Source organism: Chrysemys picta, chromosome 15, assembly GCF_011386835.1.
Source record: "Chrysemys picta bellii isolate R12L10 chromosome 15, ASM1138683v2, whole genome shotgun sequence".
Lineage (NCBI taxonomy): Eukaryota > Metazoa > Chordata > Testudines > Emydidae > Chrysemys > Chrysemys picta.
In genome coordinates, this window is record NC_088805.1 from 30258246 (window position 1) to 30280152 (window position 21907).

Sequence of the window (21907 nt, forward strand, 5' to 3'; positions counted from 1 at the left end):
GTGTATTGCTCATTCCTGACCATGACAAATGGCTATTAGTCATCCAGCCAACCAACCAAGGCATCCATGGCTAATCCTCATAATGAGGACTGTGACTCCCGAAAGGCCCACTGTGCTGTGTGTCACAGTGACAACCAAGTTAGTGAAACCTTTAAAGCATTCATAGCTAAATATTGCAGTTGGATTTTCCTTACATCTTCCAGAAATCCACATACAATGCTCTGCTCCAGCTCGGCTGATCATTACTTATTTCTACAGCTCCATAGGTGTGCATGGTACTTTAGAGATCTAGGTATGTGCTCTGAAGTGTCTAAATCTAAGTCGATATACAGACAAAGAGGAAGGGCCGCAGCAATGGACGGGAATGTTTCTCGCAAAACAAATCCACTCTGAACAATCAATCTGAATGAGATGCAGAGCTTTAAAGCCATGTTATTCTTGTGCCCCAGCAGATTTGGTATTAGTGCTCAAGGTACTCTGGAGAGTTTCAGGAGTGTCATCAGCCTAGTGGAGTTTGCAGCAGTAACAAGGTTTATTTCATGCCCGCAGGGAGACTAGAAATGAAGCAGTGGGATGACTTCATTGTTTGTGCCATGTGCTTATAGCTGACCAGAAAAGGAGAGAGAGATAAGGGCTGGTTACAATGGACTCTACAACTAAAATAGTTCCGAGGGCGCTTTGCACTAGAAAATCTATGCTAATCCCCAGAATCCTCCACAAAATTAGCGGTAGCAATCAGCTGCTCTCACACACGCTGACTTTTTAAACAAAACAAAGGGCTAATTCCCGTTGCAATGAACGGTGTTCAGCATGGCTGCTCCAGTTCAGGTACCGAACATCTGATTGCTACTCCAGCATTCTGGAGAAAAACCCTGCACAACTTTCCAGAATTAAACCTCTCAGCTGTTTAAATTTGCACCCTCCCCTATCCCACCAAAAGGGGTTCAATGGAGTTTAGAAACAAACTCACGCAAGAGGAAGAAGTGTTGTCCTGCAGGGGTCAGGAGACTGGGGTTCTAGAGCCCATTCTGCTGCTACAAGGAGACCTCGAAAATACTTTGAAGTGATCACTGAATTTATCATCTAGAGTTTGGGCAGAAAAACATTCTCGGAGTCAACATAGACCACTAGGCTTTGGGCAACATGCCCAAACTCCGTCTGAGCTCTTAACTTGGCTGGAAGCATTATAGGAGAAAGCCATTCGAGCAACCCCATCCAGGTGACCATTAAGTGGTGTTCACATGCTCCAGTGGGAGGCATATCCAACCCTACTTGTCTACTAGCCAGGTTGGACCAATATAGGGCTGTTAAAAAAGCAGACAAGGAAGGACAGGGCTACGGGGAGGGAGAGCTTAGTGGTTTGAGCATTGGCCTGCTAAACCCAAGGTTGTGAGTTCAATCCTTGAGGGAGCCATTTAGGGATCTGGGTCAAAAATCTGTCTGGGGATTGGTCCTGCTTTGAGCAGGGGGTTGGACTAGATGACCTCCTGAGGTCCCTTCCAACCCTGATATTCTATGATTTCTATGAAACAACAGGATACATTTGGACAGATCACAAAAAAGTATCAAATTCTAACCAGTTCTGTAAAACTAGTTTTCAATCTGGATTTGCAGTTTGCTTATACCAGAAATTTTAAATGGCTGAAGTGCTGGACCAGGATTTTCAAGATTTCACTGTCAATTTTCCCAGCATTGCTATAAATACATATGAGAGGGTAGGGCAGAGACCGAAGAATCTGATCTGCAGGTGATAATTCCAGGTTGGGCAAGTATCCATGTACTGACTCTCAGCAGTGCCAGTTAATCATGCCAGTCCCCCTTCATGCCAACGTGCCCATAAACTGCCAGGAGCAGCTCCTTCAGTGTATTTCCATTTGTTCCTCAGACTTTAAGACTCTGAAATAATCTAGCGTCGGTAGTTGCTTTCAACCTGAGTGCTGCCTGAATGCAAGTGAGACAGTCTTGCCAAGTATTTTAAAGTCGCTTGAGTTTCTCCAATAAGTGGATGGAAAAAAAAAAAAAAAAAAACATCTTTAATTCTGGTCTCTTCCCACTAAAACACAAAGGCACAAGATTTTTTTCCCCCTCAGTGGTATCCATTGGGCTGGCTCTAGCACCCTCTGGTGCCAGGCGCTCGTGGACCACTATAAAGGGCTTGGGTTGTTTAGTCTGACAAAGCGAAGGCTGAGGGGGGATATGATTGCTATCTTTAAATATATTAGAGGGATTAATACAAGGGAGGGAGAAGAATTATTCCAGCTTAGTACTAATGTGGATACAAGAACGAATGGATATAAACTGGCCGTGGGGAAGTTCAGGCTTGAAATTAGACGAAGGTTTCTGACCGTCAGAGGGGTGAAATATTGGAACGTCCTTCCGAGGGAAACGGTGGGGGCGACGGACCTGTCTGGTTTTAAGATTAAGTTAGATAAGTTTATGGAGGGAATGGTTTAATGGTAAAACATAGTAGTCAAGGAAAACCAAGCAATGGTAGGTAAATAGTATAATGGCTAACAAGGGTCAGGCTGGAGACTCTTGCCTATATGCTCGGGGTCTTACTTATCGCCATATTTGGGGTCGGGAAGGAATTTTCCTCCAGGGCAGATTGGCTGAGCCTCTGGAGGTTTTTCGCCTTCCTCCGCAGCATGGGGCAGGGATCTCTAGCAGGAGGGTCTCTGCCGATTGAAGTCACTAAAAACAGGATTGGGGACTTCAACAGCAGAGTCCAGGGAAGGGGTAGGGACGGTTTTATGGCCTGCAGCATGCAGGGGGTCAGACCAGATGATCATAATGGTCCCTTCTGACCTTAAAGTCTATGAGTCTATGAGACAGAGGTTTATCAAAAATGAGGGAAGAGCCCTCCTCCCGGGCTTCAATCTCGCATGCCAAATTTTAACCTAAAAAACCGAGACATTTTCATGGATAAGATTAAGTGTTGACAGCCCCTCAATGGCAGCATAACTTAAATAAGTCATAGCCCATTTTAATTCATGTCCTTCCATCACCACTCCATCTAAACAGCTGGAAGGGTTCACTGAATCTCGGCCAGAGCAGAAACACTTGATGCATTCTCACACTCACTCTCCCTCTCTCTCTCTCTCACACACACACACACACACACACACCATGGCTGAATCATGAGACACAAAAAGAACAGGAGTACTTGTGGCACCTTAGAGACTAACAAATTTATTAGAGCATAAGCTTTCGTGGGCTACAACCCACTTCTTCGGATGCATATAGAGTGAAACATATATTGAGGAGATATATATACACACACACACACACACACACATATACAGAGAGCATGAACAGGTGGGAGTTGTCTTACCAACTCTGAGAGACCAATTAAGTAAGAGAAAAAAAACTTTTGAAGTGATAATCAAGATAGCTCAGTACAGACAGTTTGATAAGACACAGTAACATGACAGATTATCAGCATTTCTTGGGTGTGCAAGCACCTTATACATGTTATTTGTAATAGTAGGTTCAGGGTTTCGGTGGAAATGCTGCCAGTTTAGAAACACAGTAATAAGAAGGCAAACACACAAAGGACAAAAAGGTTTAGACAAATGGGACCGAGTAAGGCCTCAGTCACATGCACAAGTAACAGGCCTCATCCCCCCTCTCAAAGACCTTACTCTACGTGATTTCAGCTGTAGGCACCTGCCTTAGGAAAGATCAGTTTAAGTAAAGAAGAGGAACCTTTTGCCACAACTCTTTTTTTTTTAAAAGGCAAACTGCAAAGATTTTTGTAAAGAGATAGAAAAAAATGTCTCTCAAATTACTCTGGAGATGTGTGGACTTAACGGTTAGAGTACACGGATGTGTTAAACCCAGATATTTTCAAGTCACTTCCCCGAGTCTATCAGGAAACATAGGAGCTTCCCCCCCTTTTTCTAGAGCAGAGATCATCTGTCAAGATTAGGCGGGCATAGCCCACACAGCCCAGTGCCTGCAACCATGGATGCAGGTGGATCTCTGTGCGGCTCAGCTTCAATCCTCTGTACAAAGCTAAATAAATACATTGCACTGCACGGAACAGAAGGCAGCATGGCCTCTGCCCTAATGTGGTTAAGAGACGAGACCAAGTCCTGTGTTCAAAGTTCAATGTTTCATCCACAGCAGCTGATCATCACACAACTGCTTAAAATATCCACTACAGATGGTGGTACCTATGAAAGACTGCCAAAAACCCCACAGCAGCAAGGCTCAGAGCCCGGGTCAACTGACTTGGGCTCGCAGGGCTCAAAATAGCGGTGTAGATATTCCCACTCAGGCTGGAGCCCAGGCTCCGAGACCCATCCCCCAAGCCAGGTTTCAGAGTGCAAGCAGGAACATCTACACTGCTATTTTTAGCCCCGGAGCCTGAGTCATTGATCTGGGGTCTGAGACTCACTCCCGCAGGGTTGCATGTGTTTTTTGGTTTGGTTTGGGGATTGGTTTTTTGCCATATAGATGTACCCTTAATGAGTTAGGGTCTTTGGTACAGTAATGACTCTGTGGTCTTATGCAATGAGCTGTGAAAGCACTCCTAACGAACACCCAACAAATGGAACAGCAAGTTAACGAGACAAAATCCCAGCACGCCTCAGTTCCATTCCCATCAAAGATCTCAATTGGGGGGGAACAGGAGTGTTTCTTCCCCACTTTTCTGCCTTCCTGGTTCTTAATTCCATGAATGAAGACAAACTGTCCTGCCTTGCTCCGCTGGAGAAGTAGCTGTAAATCTGGCCCAACAGTTCATGCGAGGAGCAAGCAGGAGCTGAAGTTACTGTGGCTGCAGCATGCTCAGTTCAGCACAAGGCTTGATGAAGCTCAATAGCGACCCCTGACAGTAGATTAAGGCTAAAACGTGGATTAACTCAAAAAATCCGCTCCCATGGTGCTCGGGCCACACACGGACTTTGGACAGAGATTTCTGGACAATGACGTCTGGCTAGATTTCATGGAAGAAAGATTAAAAATTAGAGATTAACTCATAAAAAGAACAGGAGTACTTGTGGCACCTTAGAGACTAACAAATTTATTAGAGCATAAACTCTATATGCATCCGAAGAAGTGGGCTGTAGTCCACGAAAGCTTATGCTCTAATAAATTTGTTAGTCTCTAAGGTGCCACAAGTACTCCTGTTCTTCTTTTTGCGGATACAGACTAACACGGCTGCTACTCTGAAACCTGAAGATTAACTCATGGGGATCTTTAGTGACGTTTATCTAAGGCGTCCTCTCCTACACACCTCAAGTGATGTGTTGGGAAGAGAGGCAAAGGAAATGAAGGACTAACTCTTAAAAGCAAGGAAGTTCCAAGATTAAAGACATGGTAGCTACAACATGCGGTGCTTTGTTCAGCAGTCTGCCTGGTGGGTAAAACCTACAGCACCACATCTCACTGCTGTGCGTCGGCAACACAGCATCTATGCAACGCAGTGGGAAGCGAAGGTGTTTGGTTCCATAATTTCCTGGCTATGGCCAGTATAAAATCGGAGTCTTAGTATTATAAGCATGTAGCTGTATGTGGTTAATTCCATTTGATGCTTCCCTTTTGAAAGACCAAACCCTGGTCTAAAACAGGCTCTCTCCAGCACTGGAAAGGGTGAATTCTCTACATATGGATGCACAAAAAATTCCAAGAAACTCCGACAAAGCATTTCAACGGCAAGCCAGAAAGGAAAGAATCAGCTGCACAAGTCCTACTCCTAAACCAGCATCGGGATTTGTTTTGCTGGGAAGACCGCATGAATGAAGACAAGCTGTAGACCTCCACCCACTCACCCAGTAGCTGCCAAAGGGGGCCTCATGACAATCTCCCCCTTCCCCCCAAAACTGGCTGCAAGCACAGGGCTGCGTGGCTCAGAGACTACAGCACTAGCCACTTCACATCCAGCCAGCTGTTCGAAATAAAAATGGAAAGCGTGGTTTAAAATCTCTTTGCATCGGTTAGACTGTCACTCCGAACTGTGCTGGCAAAGCAACCCAGGCGGGGCAGACGCCACAGAGGGGTTACACCACCAGCCCAGCTCCCACTCGAGCCAGCACCACCATTCACCCCAAAAAGGCATCTGAGGAACAAACGTGGGGTTTGAAAACAGCTCAGTGTAGTTAGACTGCTAAGTGATGCAGTGCACACTATAATTCCAAGCAGAGCTTGCTGCAATTCCAGGCATCAGCCACATCCCTCCCTTCCTCAAAAGGGTAGGGAGAGCCAAGGATCCAGCAGGGACGTTTTAACAGTATTGATTTCCACTCCTTCTTTCCAATCCCTGTCCAGATTACATTTCAAGAGGCGCTGCCAAGAGCTCGTCACATGTGAAGACTCGTCTACGAACAGCAGAAACCTCACAAAAAACAAAACAGGGCTGTCGGTCACCCCTTCGGCACGTGATCAGATCCAGGAATCTAAGAGTTAACTAGCCCGTACACTTGTCTCAGAGAGGGCTTTGCTCTGTACAGTACGGCCCCATCCCACCATCCTCCAGTCCTAGCCCAAAGTGGCCAATCAAAGCAAAGGGTGGGAATTATTCGGGATGTCTGACAGCCCAAAGAGCTGTAATGACCATATATGGTAAAAACCACTGTCAGGAGCCCTGCAGTGCCTGCTGCTGTTAGACATATCAGTGACATGCAGCAACGGAGGCAGGGCCAAGGAGAAGCACAAAGAAGAATAAGCCGCTCATCACTGGGGTGGGGTGGGGGGAGGGACGAGCCATTCATCTGCCAGGGCAGTGTCAAAATCACGCAGCATAATCAAATATCGCCCCCGGGGGACATTGTGTGGGGCTCTGTGCCTCGACTTCGGGCTCATTGTGACCATTTTTATTTAAAAATACGGCAAACATTCCTTGGGAGCAAATATAAAAGCCATTTGCTTGCACTTCATATGGTAATGAGACTAGAGAGCGCTGGGACTGAGCCAGCCCGGGTCCTAATTATTCAGCACCTGGTGGCCTCCTCCATCCCCTCGGCTCACCCCCACCACCATCCATTTCGCATTTCCAGGTGCCACCCCGGCGCAGACAGATTTACAAGAGCCACGAGCCAGAATCAAAGGGCAGGCGGGCGCTGAACACGCTTCACTAACAGTAGCGTTTTATTTCACTACAGCGCCTGCCTTTCATCCCGAAGTGCTTCGCGATCCACATGCACGCAGCCCCACTGAAAGGAAGCTGCCTCGGGAGCGGAGGACAACACGCAAAGCCTGCTGCACAACTGTGCGGGAGAAGGAATTTGGGGGCAACCCCTTCTCTTGCAAGTTCCATGGTACCTTCATGCAGAGGGGCACTGCTTTTAAAGTCTGTGTGCGGTACTCAGTTGTTCCTCCTCGGAAGGATGAAGGGCTGACCCTGTTGGGATTTGAATAGGTGATTTCAGGAAGGGTAGAGGTATTTAAAATCATTCAGTCATCCCCCCGTGCTGCTAAAAACAGATGCATCCCCCTGAACTCTCCCCCACCTATGGCACAAGACATGCAATTGGTATTGCCTGACCAGCTTGGACCTTAATACTAGTGGGAGAATACGGTGTAGCCTCCACAGCCACACGAGGAAGGGGGGGAGGCAGCTCCAATCTCTGCCTGTGCATCCCCAGTGCGACGCTTTCACTTCGAACCCAAGAGGAACCATGAAACGGGTTTCGTTGGAAAGCTCCTAAGACTTCTTTAGAGATGTGTGCTGTATGAAGAGGATTCAAGTGCTGGGTGTGGACTGGCCACCAATAGCATTAGGGCTCAGCTCCTGTGAGTGTCTCCACAGGAAGCTCCCACAGAAGGGGCCAAAAACAAACTTCTGAGGTTCTACAGAAGCAGGTGGGGAATCCATCCTGGCCATCACAGAGGACCGTAGACAGGGGATGAGAGTGTGGGGGAGTCATGCAGGGATGGGGATGTATACTTGCTCAGGGAGCCCCTCATATGGCAGCATGTGGATGGTCTAGAGGATCTGGTTCACTGATCCTCCCATTCCCCCCCAGTGAAGGGCACGTCACCATCCCATGTAGGCTACTTCAACCGCTGACTCCTCCTCTTCATGCTCCCACTCGTGGTCTGGCTAGGAGCTGGGCTCTGGTTTTGGCCCTGAATGCATTAAAATGTGCTCCACGCAAATAAAACTGCTGCAATTCAAGCATTTTATAGGATACTCCGCTTACAGAACATCAATGATAAGGTTTTAAACTCATAAGCAATTTTAGATTTGTTTACCAAAGTGCTTTAACCAGGGCTGCCCAAAGGATTCAGGGGGGCCTGGGGCAAAGCAATTTTGGGGGCCCCTTTCATAAAAAAAATTGCAATACTATAGAATACTATATTCTCATGGGGGCCCCCTGTGGGGCCCGGGACAAATTGCCCCACTTGCCCCCCCCCCCCCCCCCCCCCCAGGCAGCCCTGGCTTTAACCAAAAATTTGAGTGTAGTGTATTTAGCTAATTAATCTGTATATATTCCACAAATAGCTTTGCACATCCCTTTCACATGCAAAGAACTGCCGAAAAATCTGTGAAGAACTTGCCAAACTAGTGACACGATTCTAAAAGAGCTGCAGGGCAGGCGTTTGGTTTAGCTGTGCTGGTGGAGATCTTCAATTAATAGTTCTGATGCTGGTAACGAAGCAAACAGACATACAAGCTACCCCAGAAAACCTTCTCTCATGGTGACCAACTAACTCAGAGTATCAGAACTGAACTGGGAGTTTGAACATCTCGATTTCGGCAGTACAGACCCATTCTCAATCCCCAACTGGGCAAGGACACATCAAAGCCAGGTAGAAAGACCCCCATACTGGCTGCAGCCATCACGGTCCAGGGTTTAGAGAGGCTGGTGTAAGCAGAAAGGCCCGTGCACCCTTTTGAATGTAACAGGCTGCAAATATGCTGGATCTGAGCCTCTGGGTGCTTTCCGCATTGTGTTGGCGTAGCTACGCTCTCCCAGCATGGCCTAGATGAGTCAGCTTGGCATCATCAATGTGGGCCTTCCATACACGAGAAGGTGGGGGAGGCATGTTTGCTCCAAGCTAGTAAGATGTTCCACGGGTGCTGGGACTCAAACCTGTTTGCTCCTGAACCAGTCAGACTTCTGCAGAATCAGAGAAAAATAATGTTCCACGGCAGAAGCCACAAATCAAAGATTTGTTATTTTACACAAGCTTTGCTTATCAACTGACAGCAACAAGTAGAGATGCTGTGGAGAAGAAATAAATGTTTCACTTCCTTTTAAAAGGAGGGATATTCTAGGGCATGACAGATGCCTTGATAAATAAGGTCCCTGATAATGTTTATCCAATTGGTAAGTCAGCCATCTCACCTCAACATTTAACATTCTTTAGCCTTTGCACTGTATATTATGTCAAATGTCCATGTAAGACTGTGGATAGCCACTAGAATAGAACCAAAAACCTGTTACCACAAAATAAATAAATAAAAATAAAATAAAATGTATTGAAAACTTAGAAGACGTAAAGGAAAACACAAATTTGAGGGGAAAAAGCTGTTTACTTTCAAGATTATACAGACTTTTTATAACATGGGTTTGGTCTAACCCTACATAATAGGTCAAACCACATTAAAAGCACTTTGCAGAGACCCACACACTAAAGTGAGGAATTTAATAGTTACGTTGCAATTAAGCTGAGAAGGAGGTTCTCTCTCTACTGGCTCTGGCACCTCCCTGGTGTCTCAGGATTGCACAGAGTGTAGTTTTATGGAAATCATCAAAACCCAAAAAATTTAAATCAGCCCTTTTGAAAGTGAACACAACGGCAAGGATGTTAGTTGAAGTCATTTGCGGACAGCTCAGTGAAAACCTCTGCTCAGTGAACGGTGGCAATCAGAAAATAAAATGTTCTGATGTTTAAGGAATGGAAGAGAATAGTGAAAATATTATAATATGAATATGTAAATCAATGGTATGATACACACTTCACGTGAACATTGTGCTTAATTCTGGTCACCCTATCTCAAAAGATATAGCTGAAGTAGGAGTGATCCAGAGATGGGCAAGACTTTAATAGGAAAGGCTGAAGACATTGGAAGTGTTTAGTTGAGACAGGAGAAGTGCAAGAGCAGTCATGATGAAAGGAATATAAAATAATGAGTTACAAACAAGTAAAAAACGGCACTCCTAAAACAAGAACAGGGGAACATTCCATGAAACAAAGAAATTTTGAAGAGTACGGAAATATGCAACACAATTAACTTATGGAATGCATTGCCTCAAGATATCACTGAGCCTAGTGCAGACATCCTCAAACTGTGGGGCACGCCCGCCTAGGGGGTCATGGAGGAACATTTGGGGGGGCGTGGCTGGGCCCAGGCCAGCTCCTATGGGGGGTAGGGAGGAAGCACCACCCAGCTCTGTCCCACGCCCGGGGTCCTGCCCACCAGCCCCACCCCCAACTATGGCCCCAGCCTAAGTCCGCTTACTCCTGTCCCTGTCCCCACCCCACCACCCGGCTGCAGCCCTGCTCACGGCCCCAGCTCTGGGAGGGAGGGGGACACAGATAGGAGTAAGGAGAGGGCATGACCCTGAAAAGTTTGGGGACCACTGGCCTAGTGGGGAAGATATATATGAGAGGCTCCTGCTTCATGGATTATGCCAACCATTAACTGCTTGGGTTAGGAAGATACTTCTCGCCTGGTATGTCATTCCCCAATCAAGCAGAGGAATACATCAGGTTCAGTTAAGTGTCAGATGTGATACTTGACTAGATGGATCACTGGTCTGAGCTGATAAAGCCATGCCTATGCTCCTAACTAATGTTTCCATGAAGCCAGAGTTACAGTTTTGGAGAGAGATCCCACATCCACACTTTTGCAGACTGGGCTATTCTTTTTTCTGTTTCCCCCCAATCATCCTGGACAAATATATTCTCTTGTTATGTCATAATCTTAGCCCTCTTCCAAAATGACAGTCCTCTTCTGAAGAGAAACTAGTGCTCTGAAACAAGAGTCAATGGCAATGTATTCAGGGGTTTAGGTGGTGTTTTTTTAAACAGAGCACATGAAGTGATCAAGCTCATAAGCTCATTTAAAGGATTTGTAACTGAAATTATGAAAGACTTACCAACTGACTGATAAAAGTCAATCATCAAAAGGGGAGCTTTGAATACTTCTTTCCAGCACAGAAAACCAAGGTATTTTGTGACCCACTGCAGAGATACCTTGGGGTGATGGTGTGTAAGGACTAAGGCTATGTCTACACTACAGCCAATGTCAGCAAAACTTATGTCGCTCACGGATGTGAATATTCCACCCCCTGAGCGGCATAAGTGACATGAAGTGCTCGTGTGCACAGTGCTATGTTGGCAGGAGAGCTGCTTCTGCCGCTCGCAGAGGTGCTTTTTATGCCAACGGGAGAGCTCTCTCCCGTCGGCATAGTGTCTTCAGCAGCACAGCTGCGCCACTGCAGCACTTTATGTATAGACATACCCTTATTTTCATTTGCTATATCTATGAGACACCACCCTACTGCTTTATATGTTTTATGCCATAGTTGCAAAGACTGTCATAAAGCCTTCCAGCACTGATCTCTTCCAACAGTCTCTCCCCATGTCCTTCCATCTAAGCAGTTATCCTGCATTCTGTATTTGCCTTTGGGACAACAGGTTTTGTAAAGTGAATGTGTATATTTATGAGGTTGCAGAAATACCAGAGGCAACAGGGTCTTTAAGAATCAGCAACCTCTTTTTTCAGTTTTCATTCTTTATTTTGCCACCTAGCCGTTGCTAGTCAAATGCAGAAAGTAATTAATGCACTGAGACCTATGAGATACCTGGGTATCAACTCCCATCTTTTCATGGTGGGTGGGTGGGTGTGTGTCCTCAATATATGTTCCATTCTATGTATCCGAAGAAGTGGGCTGTAGCCCACGAAAGCTTATGCTCAAATAAATTTGTTAGTCTCTAAGGTGCCACAAGTACTCCTGTTCTTTTTGCGGATACAGACTAACACGGCTGCTACTCTGAAACCTGGGTATCTTGGAAAGCTAAAATCCTGATAGTAAAAGGATGGACCATCACTATAGCAAACAATTTCTTTGTGGTAGCACATCATTCTAATCATGCACTTTTTTCATACAGAGCTGGTCCAAATTAGTCAAGCAAACCATTTTTATTTACTGTGTTTCATTTAAAGGAAGCATTGGAATGATTACTGAGGCATGCAAGATTCCATCTAATGGCATCAGAAACTGGCATTTGTCATTCCAAAAAACAGCTCTGAAGTAAGACTTCCCAGGCTCAGTCTGGGTCATAAATAAAGTTGAGGTGATAGCTTCACTCTATGAAGGCAATAACGAGAAACTTTCAAAAGCACCTACCTTGTGCAAGGGCAGCACCAGGAACGCTCCACCACCACTAGCTTCTATGATTATTGCAACAAATTTGGGGTTTACTACACAAAAGGAACTATCCCAGGTAACACGGGAAACCCGGATGTCGTCATAACACTGGTCATTTTTCACTGCTTGCCCAAACACATGCCGAAATTTGCTCTGTCGTACCACTCGCCTCATTGTGTCTGCGAAGAAAGAGAACAGGAGTTTCAGAAAAACTTGGCCAGTTAAGTGCACGTTGTCTGGTCGGTTTTTCTAGAACCCACCTGCCTATGTATGCTAGTGAACTCAAAGAGTCAGCCAAGTACCCGGTATTGCAAGAGACGCAGCAGCTTTCATTCATTACTCCTACTCATACAGATGCCCAGTTTCAGATCCTGGCCACTACAGTTCAAACAGTGCTAGTAACAACTGGTTTTAAAAGGAAAGTTCTATTTTTTAATAAGATGTCAGAATTACATGGACTTGTACCAAGCATAACAGAATTGCATTTAACCAACATTGTATTTTACAACAATGGTAAGACTAATTTTCCACAAAGAATGGCATTTTCCCTATTGTGTTTATATTCTTTTTATTCCAGTAAAAAAGCACCCAACTCAATGGGTTTCCTCAGGTAAGTTTCTACAAATTTAAGAATGGTCAAGGGGCACGGGATGAGAAATGTATTTTGTTTTTGATTAATTTATTTACTTTCTAGGAAATGTAGATAAAACACAAACTCTCAGACAGAAATGGTTTCACAAGTTAGTAGGAAGTAAGCTAGCTAACTCAAAAATTGTACTGAAACTAAATGTGTTTCTTAAGCAGGAAGAAGGGAAGCAAGCTAATGACTTGAATTAACTTTGTTAGCTTGTTTGCTTTGCTCCTCCTCTAAGAAACTAATTGTCTTGAGTTAGACTAGAGGGAAGTTGACTGGCATGGAAAATTCCAGCCCCCTGCCTCTGCATAGACCACACGGGGGTAACACTTCATAGGAACAGTGGGTCTCAAGGGGAGTGAGTGGCAGTATATTTTCCATTAGCATTCCCAACTTCCAGATTGATGTTTTTCGGTAAGTTTCAGAAGGGATCAAAGGAGTCCTCCCATTGTAGGAGATTCTCCTCCGCAATTTATCAGTTCACAGGTAAGTGAGGAACCTCCGCGTACCTTCTTGCCTTTAGAGATGTGAAAATGACTTCTGCAATGCCCAATCTCTGAGCAACAGAAATCAGAGTCCTGCTCTAAGTTTGCCTCTCCATAGGTCCATGGTTACACACCAGGACTGGGAAAATGCTGCTCCAGTTCACAAAGCTACTTGTTAAGAAAATATTGGTTCTGATTATTCCTGCAGTGAAGTGATAAACTGATGAAATGCTTTTGCACCCACAGTGGGTGTGCTTATGTGTGCATAGTCTGCCTGAAAGCAAAAATTATGAAAGGTTACTCAAAACACACATCCCATTTTAACTTCCAGAACTCTGCACGCAAGTACACTGCAAGACAGGCTTAAGAACTGTTTATCTGTAAAAAGTCTGGGAGCTAAAAAGTTAGTGGTCTGTACATCTGGTGTAAAGCTCTCACCAGAATTGGCCAAGTCATCGCACAATTAAAAGAAAATTTATATCACTCTTAATAGAAAAACTCAATTACTCAGTGAAGTACCTCAAGTTTCCACATAAATATGAGAAATTCTCTGCAATTTGTCTCTTTCCTGCAAAATCCCCATGCCTGTGGTGACAACGTCAAACACTGAGCACCAGGACTCTGCAGCAGGACATCTGCACAGCAGACTTGCCCCAAATCTAAAAATCTACAGATTCTGCAGACCATACATGGAAAGTGAAATGGCAGCACTGGTTAAATCTGCTGGACTGACAGCACTGGAGAAGGAAGCCACTAGTTCAGAGACACACCCCACGCGGCAAAGCCAAAGCAGTGAGCAGAAGCTTCTACTAAAGTGCTACACATTGCTGGAATAAGGCAGGAGCTCAGCCTCCACACCCAGGCACTCACGGGTTTCCTTTCAGAGACCAATAATATATGTCCCAAGTACTGTGGCGATTTCTGCAATGTGGATCTCTGTCTATCTAGGAATAGGACAGAGGCCACCAACTGCTTTCACACAGGCCAAACAGCTGTCGGATGGTAATGACTTGCAGCCACTGATGACCTTAACTGAGTTCAAACCAGCGACCTAGAGGCAAAAAGCTCTATATATTATTCCAAGTCTCTTGAGCTGTCCAGTCCAGACTTTTTTTTTTTTTTTTTTTTTTTTTAAGTATTTCTCACTAGCATTATTTTGTTGTAGTAGCGTCAAGCAGCTATTCAGTATATAGTAGTCTATCAAGAACATAATGCAATTGCCCAAAATAATTAGCCTTTCGCAGGCATATTTACAGCTCAGCTTCCTAGAGTCTCTTCTCTATCAGATAACATAACCCAAACCACGAGATCATGGATAGTCTCACCTATTTTCAAGTCTCTCCAATTCAGCCAGGAAACCTAAATGATTGTTTCAGACAGCACACATGGTCTCACCTACGCGTGTACAGGAGGGGGGTAAGGCTGTTTTCATCAGGGGTTCATTAAATTTCCCAAAATAAATTAGCTGGTTTTTAAACTACAGAAGTGCCACAGTTAGCACTTTATTACAAACGCCTGTAGCTTAAAAGAAAAGCAGCTGTCATTTTAAAAATAAAATTTCGTGGACAACTGGTGAATTTGAGATCTAGAGAAAAGAAGCACTACAGAAAAAGTAAGGGTTGGTTTTATTAGATGGGATTATGCCTCCTCAATATTTACAAATAAATAACTGAAAAAAATCAACCAATATCCAAACATTTGTTAAAATATGCTGTATGCGTAGCAAAAAAAAAAAAAAAAAGGCCTTATCTCACGCTCCACACACCTCTGACATAGAAGCTGCACAATCAGAACGAAAAACCCAAGTAACCCACAAACATGAATAACTTTTCACATACGTAAGCCATCGCAGCGCCATGACAGATAATGTTTCGATCTGTGCAGCAGCGTCAATAGTTGAAGCCTAGCATAGAGAATAGTTTTCATTCAGCAGGAGTCCAGAGCACATTAGAAACAAACGAATATACAAACTAGGCAGATATTCCATCACCTATCACTGAAATACACTCATCTGTGGGATGAAATACCACAGCTACTCTGCCAACAATGCTGCAGTTTTTTCAGAGAGGAAGGGAAGAGCAAGCTATCCCAAGTTGAACTGGCAGGGGGGATACTCTAAATAGACCTGTATGTAATAATGCAAGGCGGGATTCTGCCAAGACAACAGGAAGGCAAGCCTACTGCCTGAGAAGTGGCATGGGAATTTTAAATGGCCCCAAACAGGAAGGAGTGTACAGAACAGGTGAATGAGTCAGGAGACCCTGGTTCCTGTCCCAGTTTTGCCACTGACTCACTGTGTGATCTCAAGCAAGTCACTTAGCCTATCTGTGCCAGACAACGTGAGGACAAAACCAAAAGCGTCACAAGCATTTACAGCTGCTGGAATGAATGCCCCCAAGAAGGGCCAAGGATTGCACGAGTAAGTTGTCTGGGTCTCAGTTAAGATGCTTCATGTAAAAATTCAGTATCTCACCCAACTAGTAAGTCACATGATCAGATCTAAAAGATTTAATCAATAGCACTTCTAAAAAGACCCCTACCTGGTACTGTGGCAGAGCCTTAGTCATGGCCCAGAACTCCACTGTGCTAGGAGCTGTACAAACAAAGGGAGTTTCAGTACAAAAAGTTACCTTTAGGAGGCCATGTGGTCAACCAGATCAGCAGTTATTTGCACAATCCCAGCAACTTGAAGAGATACACAATTAAGACACCTGCTTTTACTCTGGCTTATTTATGTTGCACCTTAAAAAATGGACAATAACTCACAATAGGTAAAATGTTCAACAAGAGTATTCCTGCCCCCAAAAGCTTCTTCTCCAAACACGAGCGCTCAGTATCTTCATTTCTTTTTTCCCTTTGCTATTATTCAACACTTAAACTGACAATGACTTGCTGTAAAACATTCTGATATACAATTTATATGAAAGATATGATATAAGTATTGTGAATTCTCACAATTTTTTGCAAGTCTCTCAATGTATTTTTAAGCCTCAGCTCCTGGAGCCCTGTGATTACATGAGGATTTCAGCTTTCCAATTGCTCCTGCCCCCAGTCTTTCTAACCCTCATGATTGCACAGAAAAGCCTTAAAACATGAAGTCTAGTGACTCAGAAACCAGAAGGTAACTATAAAACTCCCCTGATTTATTTTTATAAGTATCATTTTTAAGCCAATCTCATGATTTTGAAATGCTTGGGGTCAGCAATACTGCAGTGTGCAGCTGTGCTTCCCAGATTTTTACAACCGTCTGCTTTAATTTTGATGAACCTTCCTTCTCTCTACAGACAGTCACTTCACATCTTGCCAGGACATACAAGTATTGCACTTAGGAATTACCCAAACCCGTTGATGGCGAGAAGATAGAGGGTTACTCTCAAAAAACACCGTCTGTTGCAATAACTAGACACAACGGGAAGTGTGCACGCCCAGCTCAACTATTTCTCACCTGATAACACACCTCACAGGTACAATGCTCTGCAGCAACGTTCTACTTGCTCATTTACCTGGGGTGAGTAATTTTTTCTGACGAGCAAGTAAAACATTAGTCATCCAGGTAAGACAGGAGAGCAGGGCAGGCTTTGTATAAATTTTCAGGAAGACTTTGCAACACTGTTCATTGTTTAACATTCTTCCCACTCCATGGTGGGTCAACACATTAAAAATCTTATGTTTTAGAAAAGGTAAAGCCAATATTTAAATCTGTGTTCCTGCAAGTAACCCCAAATTACCCAATCTCAGCACACCATAGACAGGAATTTTGCAATTTGTCGTCTTTAATACTGACAACAGGGACAGGATAGGAAAATGTCAGGTTTACTGTGTACAGCTTGTACAAAAATTTCACCTGGTCCACAACGAGACCCCACCAAAAAAAAGAGTCAAGTTCTCCAGCTCACAAATCTGATGCCTTTAAGTCTACTATTCCTCCCCGACCAACTGCTGAAAACTTCCCTTCTCCCCAGTCCCCAGTGTGAATTTCCCTCATTGTAGTCATTTGAGGAAGGGTTTTAGGACTTAGCACACACTTCACTCATTTCAGATCTTTTTGCTCAAGACGTACACCTTTGCCACCCTTTCCCTCAACCCCGAATGCCCTGTTCTCAACGGGAACCTCTCTACAGCCTGGGCTCATTGTGAACAGGCTCACTAAGCCCTCATTTCCATAGCAAAGGGAGTGATTCTCAGCTTTGGGTCACAGCCATTTTGATCTGGTTCTTTTCTGGGGGGGTGGGAGGGGAGAAACGTGTAGGCTCTAGTTATAAAGAGCAGTGACTATGGAACCTTCAATGCACCAAGGAAAGCAATCAGGTAAAAGATATAAGTAGGGTTAGCTTCGTCCTGGAAAGCCAATGAAGAGCTCTCTTTCCCTGCAGTTCCAGCCTGAAGAGGGTTTAGTATCCTAATTAATTTCCCAATAGTCGAGTGCAGCAAAGGATCCCCTCCCCCACCGTCTAAAAAATGACAGCTGAAGTCTGCCTGCCACTGGCTCTCTTCACAGGGTTAGTTCAGAGTCAAACGAGGCAGACTGCAGGAACAGAAGGCAACCCTTAGGGAAAAAAGTTACTGTCTGGCAAAGTGGATAGGTTTTTCACCTCTGCGATTATTAGATAAACCCTGATGTGCACCTGAAGCCATTCGCCATTTTAAAAGATGGATTCAGCCCTTTATCAAATAAGCAAAACATAGTAGGACCTGGCTAATTCAGGCTAATGACCGGGGAGCCTGGGTGAATTACTTAGGCAGGATAGCACATCATGAAATGTCCTTTGTTCACTCGCTTCGCTAATTGCAGTTTTACCTACCAATGCTATTTCTGTAAGGATACTGTAGCGTCTCTTAAGAGCAAGAACGTCAGAGACGACTCATTACAGTACTGTTCATTTTAAATCTTTGCTGAGGAGTGGGGAGAGGATATCAGGGCATGTGTGCTAAATATGGGATATTTGTCTCAGCAAAGTACAAATTAGGAGGGTTAAAGACACCACGCCTACTTGGAAGGGTTTTAATATTGCTAGAGTTACAACCCTCAGCAAAATTAAAATGGAAGCTTCATATACCTTTCCAAGAGGGTATCAATGGAAGTGCTCACAGACCTCTAGCTATACATGGAGCTCCCATGCAATGCTTTATAATGCAGAGGGTCTTACAACTCACGCTGTCCGGGGTGCATCTGGATAAACACCCTTCAGCTTTCTAATGCTAAGAGACTTGTGGCCAAACTCTACCTTTGGTTACATCCATCCAAACCTGACTGATGGCAGAAGCCATTGTACAGGCCCAGAATACTAAGCACAGAATCTGGCCCCTCGCAACAGTGTCCCAGTGGACCTTAGAAATCAACTGAATGTTTAAGACCAGGTTAGACGAACACCTGCCAGGGATGGTCTAGGAATACTTGGTCCTGCCTCAGCATGGCAGGGCTGAATTAAGGGATCTTTCAAGGTTCCTTCCAGCCTCGGACCTACATTTCTAAGATTCTAAGAGTTGACACTGCACATGTCTGCACAGTACCATTCATTCAATTTCCTTCTGATCTTCCATCATGAAGAGTCACAAAAATTACCCTGGATTTGCCCATCTTCCTGTTTATCAAGGACTTATCTTCTAAAAAGTCCAACAGATATAGTGTGTGGCTTGGAGGGTTTTCAGCCTGCTTATGTGAGAGGAAACACATCCTGCTAGGGAAGAGCTTACAGGAAAACCCCCTGCGAATGGCGAGATCCTGTTCAACCCACGTGGATGTGATCCTTTGGGAGGGCCAGACACTCTAAAGGAATGGCTGATTTAAAACATTAATTCAGCCAGAGGCCCTTTTCAGTAAAAACAATTTACACGCCAACCTTACGGGAAGAGCTTCTTTGCAGAATCTCCTTATAAAACGTTGGTACCTTTGATATGAAAGGAGGGTGTTTTCCCTTCCAGGCAAGATTCCCAGCAAGATAAGGAAACTAACATTTCGTGGTAGCCCCCCACAAAGGCTTAATTCAGGACTGGAACTCTGTTGTGCTGGAAACTGCACAGAGAGCTAGACACGGTCTTTGACCCAAACAGCTTACAATCTAGCAATGAGCAACAGATGAACAGTGGAGGTGGTGAGACAATCAAATCTGGTAGTACTGCTTACTGCTCAGGTTGCCTGATACTGCCCCTTATAAGGCCCTGTTTTCAGTTGTTTACAACTTTGCCAAATTTTAACCATTAGGCCTGAAGTTTTTCCAGCCTAGATATCTGCCTCAGGCTGAATTTGTTTGGACAACTTCAACCCAAGAACGAGGCTAGGGAAAGATAGGTCTTATCCACATTAAACCCTCTCCACCCTCCATGCTTTAGAGCATGGACATGAAACCTGGCAAGAGGGGTGGGGCGGTCTTCGTGTCATGGATGTGTCTTTTGTTATTCCCATGAAAATCCACCCAAATTTGGCCAAGTTATAAGCCTTTGGACAATTGTAGTTTGCACATGCTCAGTAGAGACTCACTAGACCGCAGATAAAAATCTGTGAAGATTCCATCTGTACTAAGCATGCTTCAGCCCGGGGCTACAATGGGCTGAGCCGGACTTCCCTGCAATGGCAGGCCCAGGCAGTAAGATCAGAGTGCCTCTTTCTCCTGGACTTTCAATAGAGGATGCTGCAGAATTGATATGCTGAGACAAAATATGGGTGGGTTTTGGGGGGGGGGGGGGGGGGCGGGCTGAGAGGTGATGTGGAGGGAAAATGGGACTGGGAACCAGTAGGATGAGGGAGAAGATCTGATGAGGAGCCAGAGTGCAAGGGGCAAGAGACTGGGACCAGGAGCCAGGGAAGGTGTGTGGAAGGCTGGGACCGGATGAAGAAGCCTGGGAAGGGAGACTGGGAGTCCGTGGAGATGGGGTACATGGGCAGTGGGCTGACCAGAGGCCATTTGGGGGGGAGGGGGGAAAAAAACAGACAAGGAGCCATGGGGGGGTTAGAAGAGAACTGGAACGAGCTAGGAAAAGAGGCTGGGGCCGAGAGGGGGAGCTAGTAATGGCTGGGCAAGGAGATTGGGACTGGGAAGAGACACCCAAGGAGTGAAGACAGACTGGCTAGATACGAATGGAACTGGAATGAGGAGCCAGGGTGGGAAACAAACAGAATCGGGATGAGGACAGATTGGCAGGAAGAGAGCAGAAGGAGTAAAGTTAGGTGGAGAGGAGTGAGGACAGGTAAAAAAGGCTGTGCCCACTCGAGTACAGAGCCTGGAATGGAACCCAAGATTCCCAAGTCTCGCCATTCCACTGCTGTCAGCAAACAACTGTGAAACTCACTGGCAAAGTGTGCGTCTCATCCTCTTTTAGTGCTGGTCCTCTCAGAGGATGACAACCTACTACAGTTATCAGTTACTCCATTGGCTCAAGTGGCAGAAATCTGTGTGGTTCAAACCCTGTTGATGAACCATGTGGGTGTTGATATGATGTCACATGATGGAATTTGTTTTTTCTATTCACATTTTTTAAAAACCTAGGAAAGGTTGCACAAGCAACCTTAATTGTAGCATTTCCTAGCTTGAATGCTTGACTTTGAAACCTCCAAAATGCTCTTTTAACATTGTGTGCACATAAGTGTGCAATACCTTGTGTGTGTGCATGTTTGCATGCGTGCGCACCCCCCCACACACACACTTTTTATATTTTGAATTACAAAGAATTATTGATTTTCTACAACTGCTTCCCAATCACCTGCCCCAACCACCTATCTGCCTAGCCATGTTGTCCTGGGTGATTTCTTGGGGATATTCCAGCAGAAGAGGGCTTTGAGAAGGCATTTGGAGATGGTAACAGCCTCACAAGATCAGTTCTGGGAGGGCATCTGATGCCTAACGTGCAGCATGGGAGAAAGTGCACAAATGTTCATGTGAGGGGTAGACAAGCAGGTCTATGGTTGACAAGCAGTCATGAGGTTGGCATAACTGATGGAACCCTAGCGAAAAGAGGGGACACTGGAGAGAGTGAAATCCCTTGTTACTGAATGAACCCAGTAAAATAAATCCAGGGAGCTCACTGCCACAGGATATTAAAGCAAGCAGCTTACTCTAGAAAAAGTTAACTGCATCTGCAGTTAGACTAGGAATGCTAGAAGTTATAAGAGATTGCAATCCTCATGCTTCAAGGCCTGAGCTGATCACCATCTAGGTCAGAAGACTTTCACCCACATGGTGTGATTGTGCACAATTAAGTTTATCATAAAGGGGCTGATGGATTCGCCACTTTCCAAGGCAACATCTCACAAAGGCCACTCAAGCAGTGGTGCCAAGTCTCAATTTTATCAAGCCTTGTGATTCCCTAAAGCCACAGCTCCTGCAGTCATGGGAATATGTGAGAATCTCAGATTTCATTTTAAAAAGCAGAATGCTTTTAGCCCACGGGACTTGTGGAGGAAAGCTTGAAAACAAACTCTGAAGCCAATTAGAAGAGCCCAAAATGTTTTTTTTTATTACACAATT

The 21907-nt window shown here is 44.9% G+C and overlaps 1 protein-coding gene across 4 annotated transcripts in view; it reads right to left on the reverse strand.

Moving 5' to 3' along the window:
• CORO1C (coronin 1C) overlaps positions 1 to 21907 on the reverse strand; it is a 77145-nt gene that overhangs the window by 33351 nt on the left and 21887 nt on the right. For 2 of the 4 annotated variants that reach the window (XM_065568819.1, XM_008163633.4), the window contains exon 2: positions 12306 to 12505. The exons of 1 other annotated variant lie outside the window; for it this stretch is intronic. In XM_065568819.1, coding sequence (XP_065424891.1) covers positions 12306 to 12505 — 200 coding nt within the window. Of the gene's footprint in view, positions 1 to 12305; positions 12506 to 15283; positions 15344 to 21907 lie in introns of those variants that run through there. One more of the 4 variants, XM_065568820.1, reaches the window with a different exon arrangement.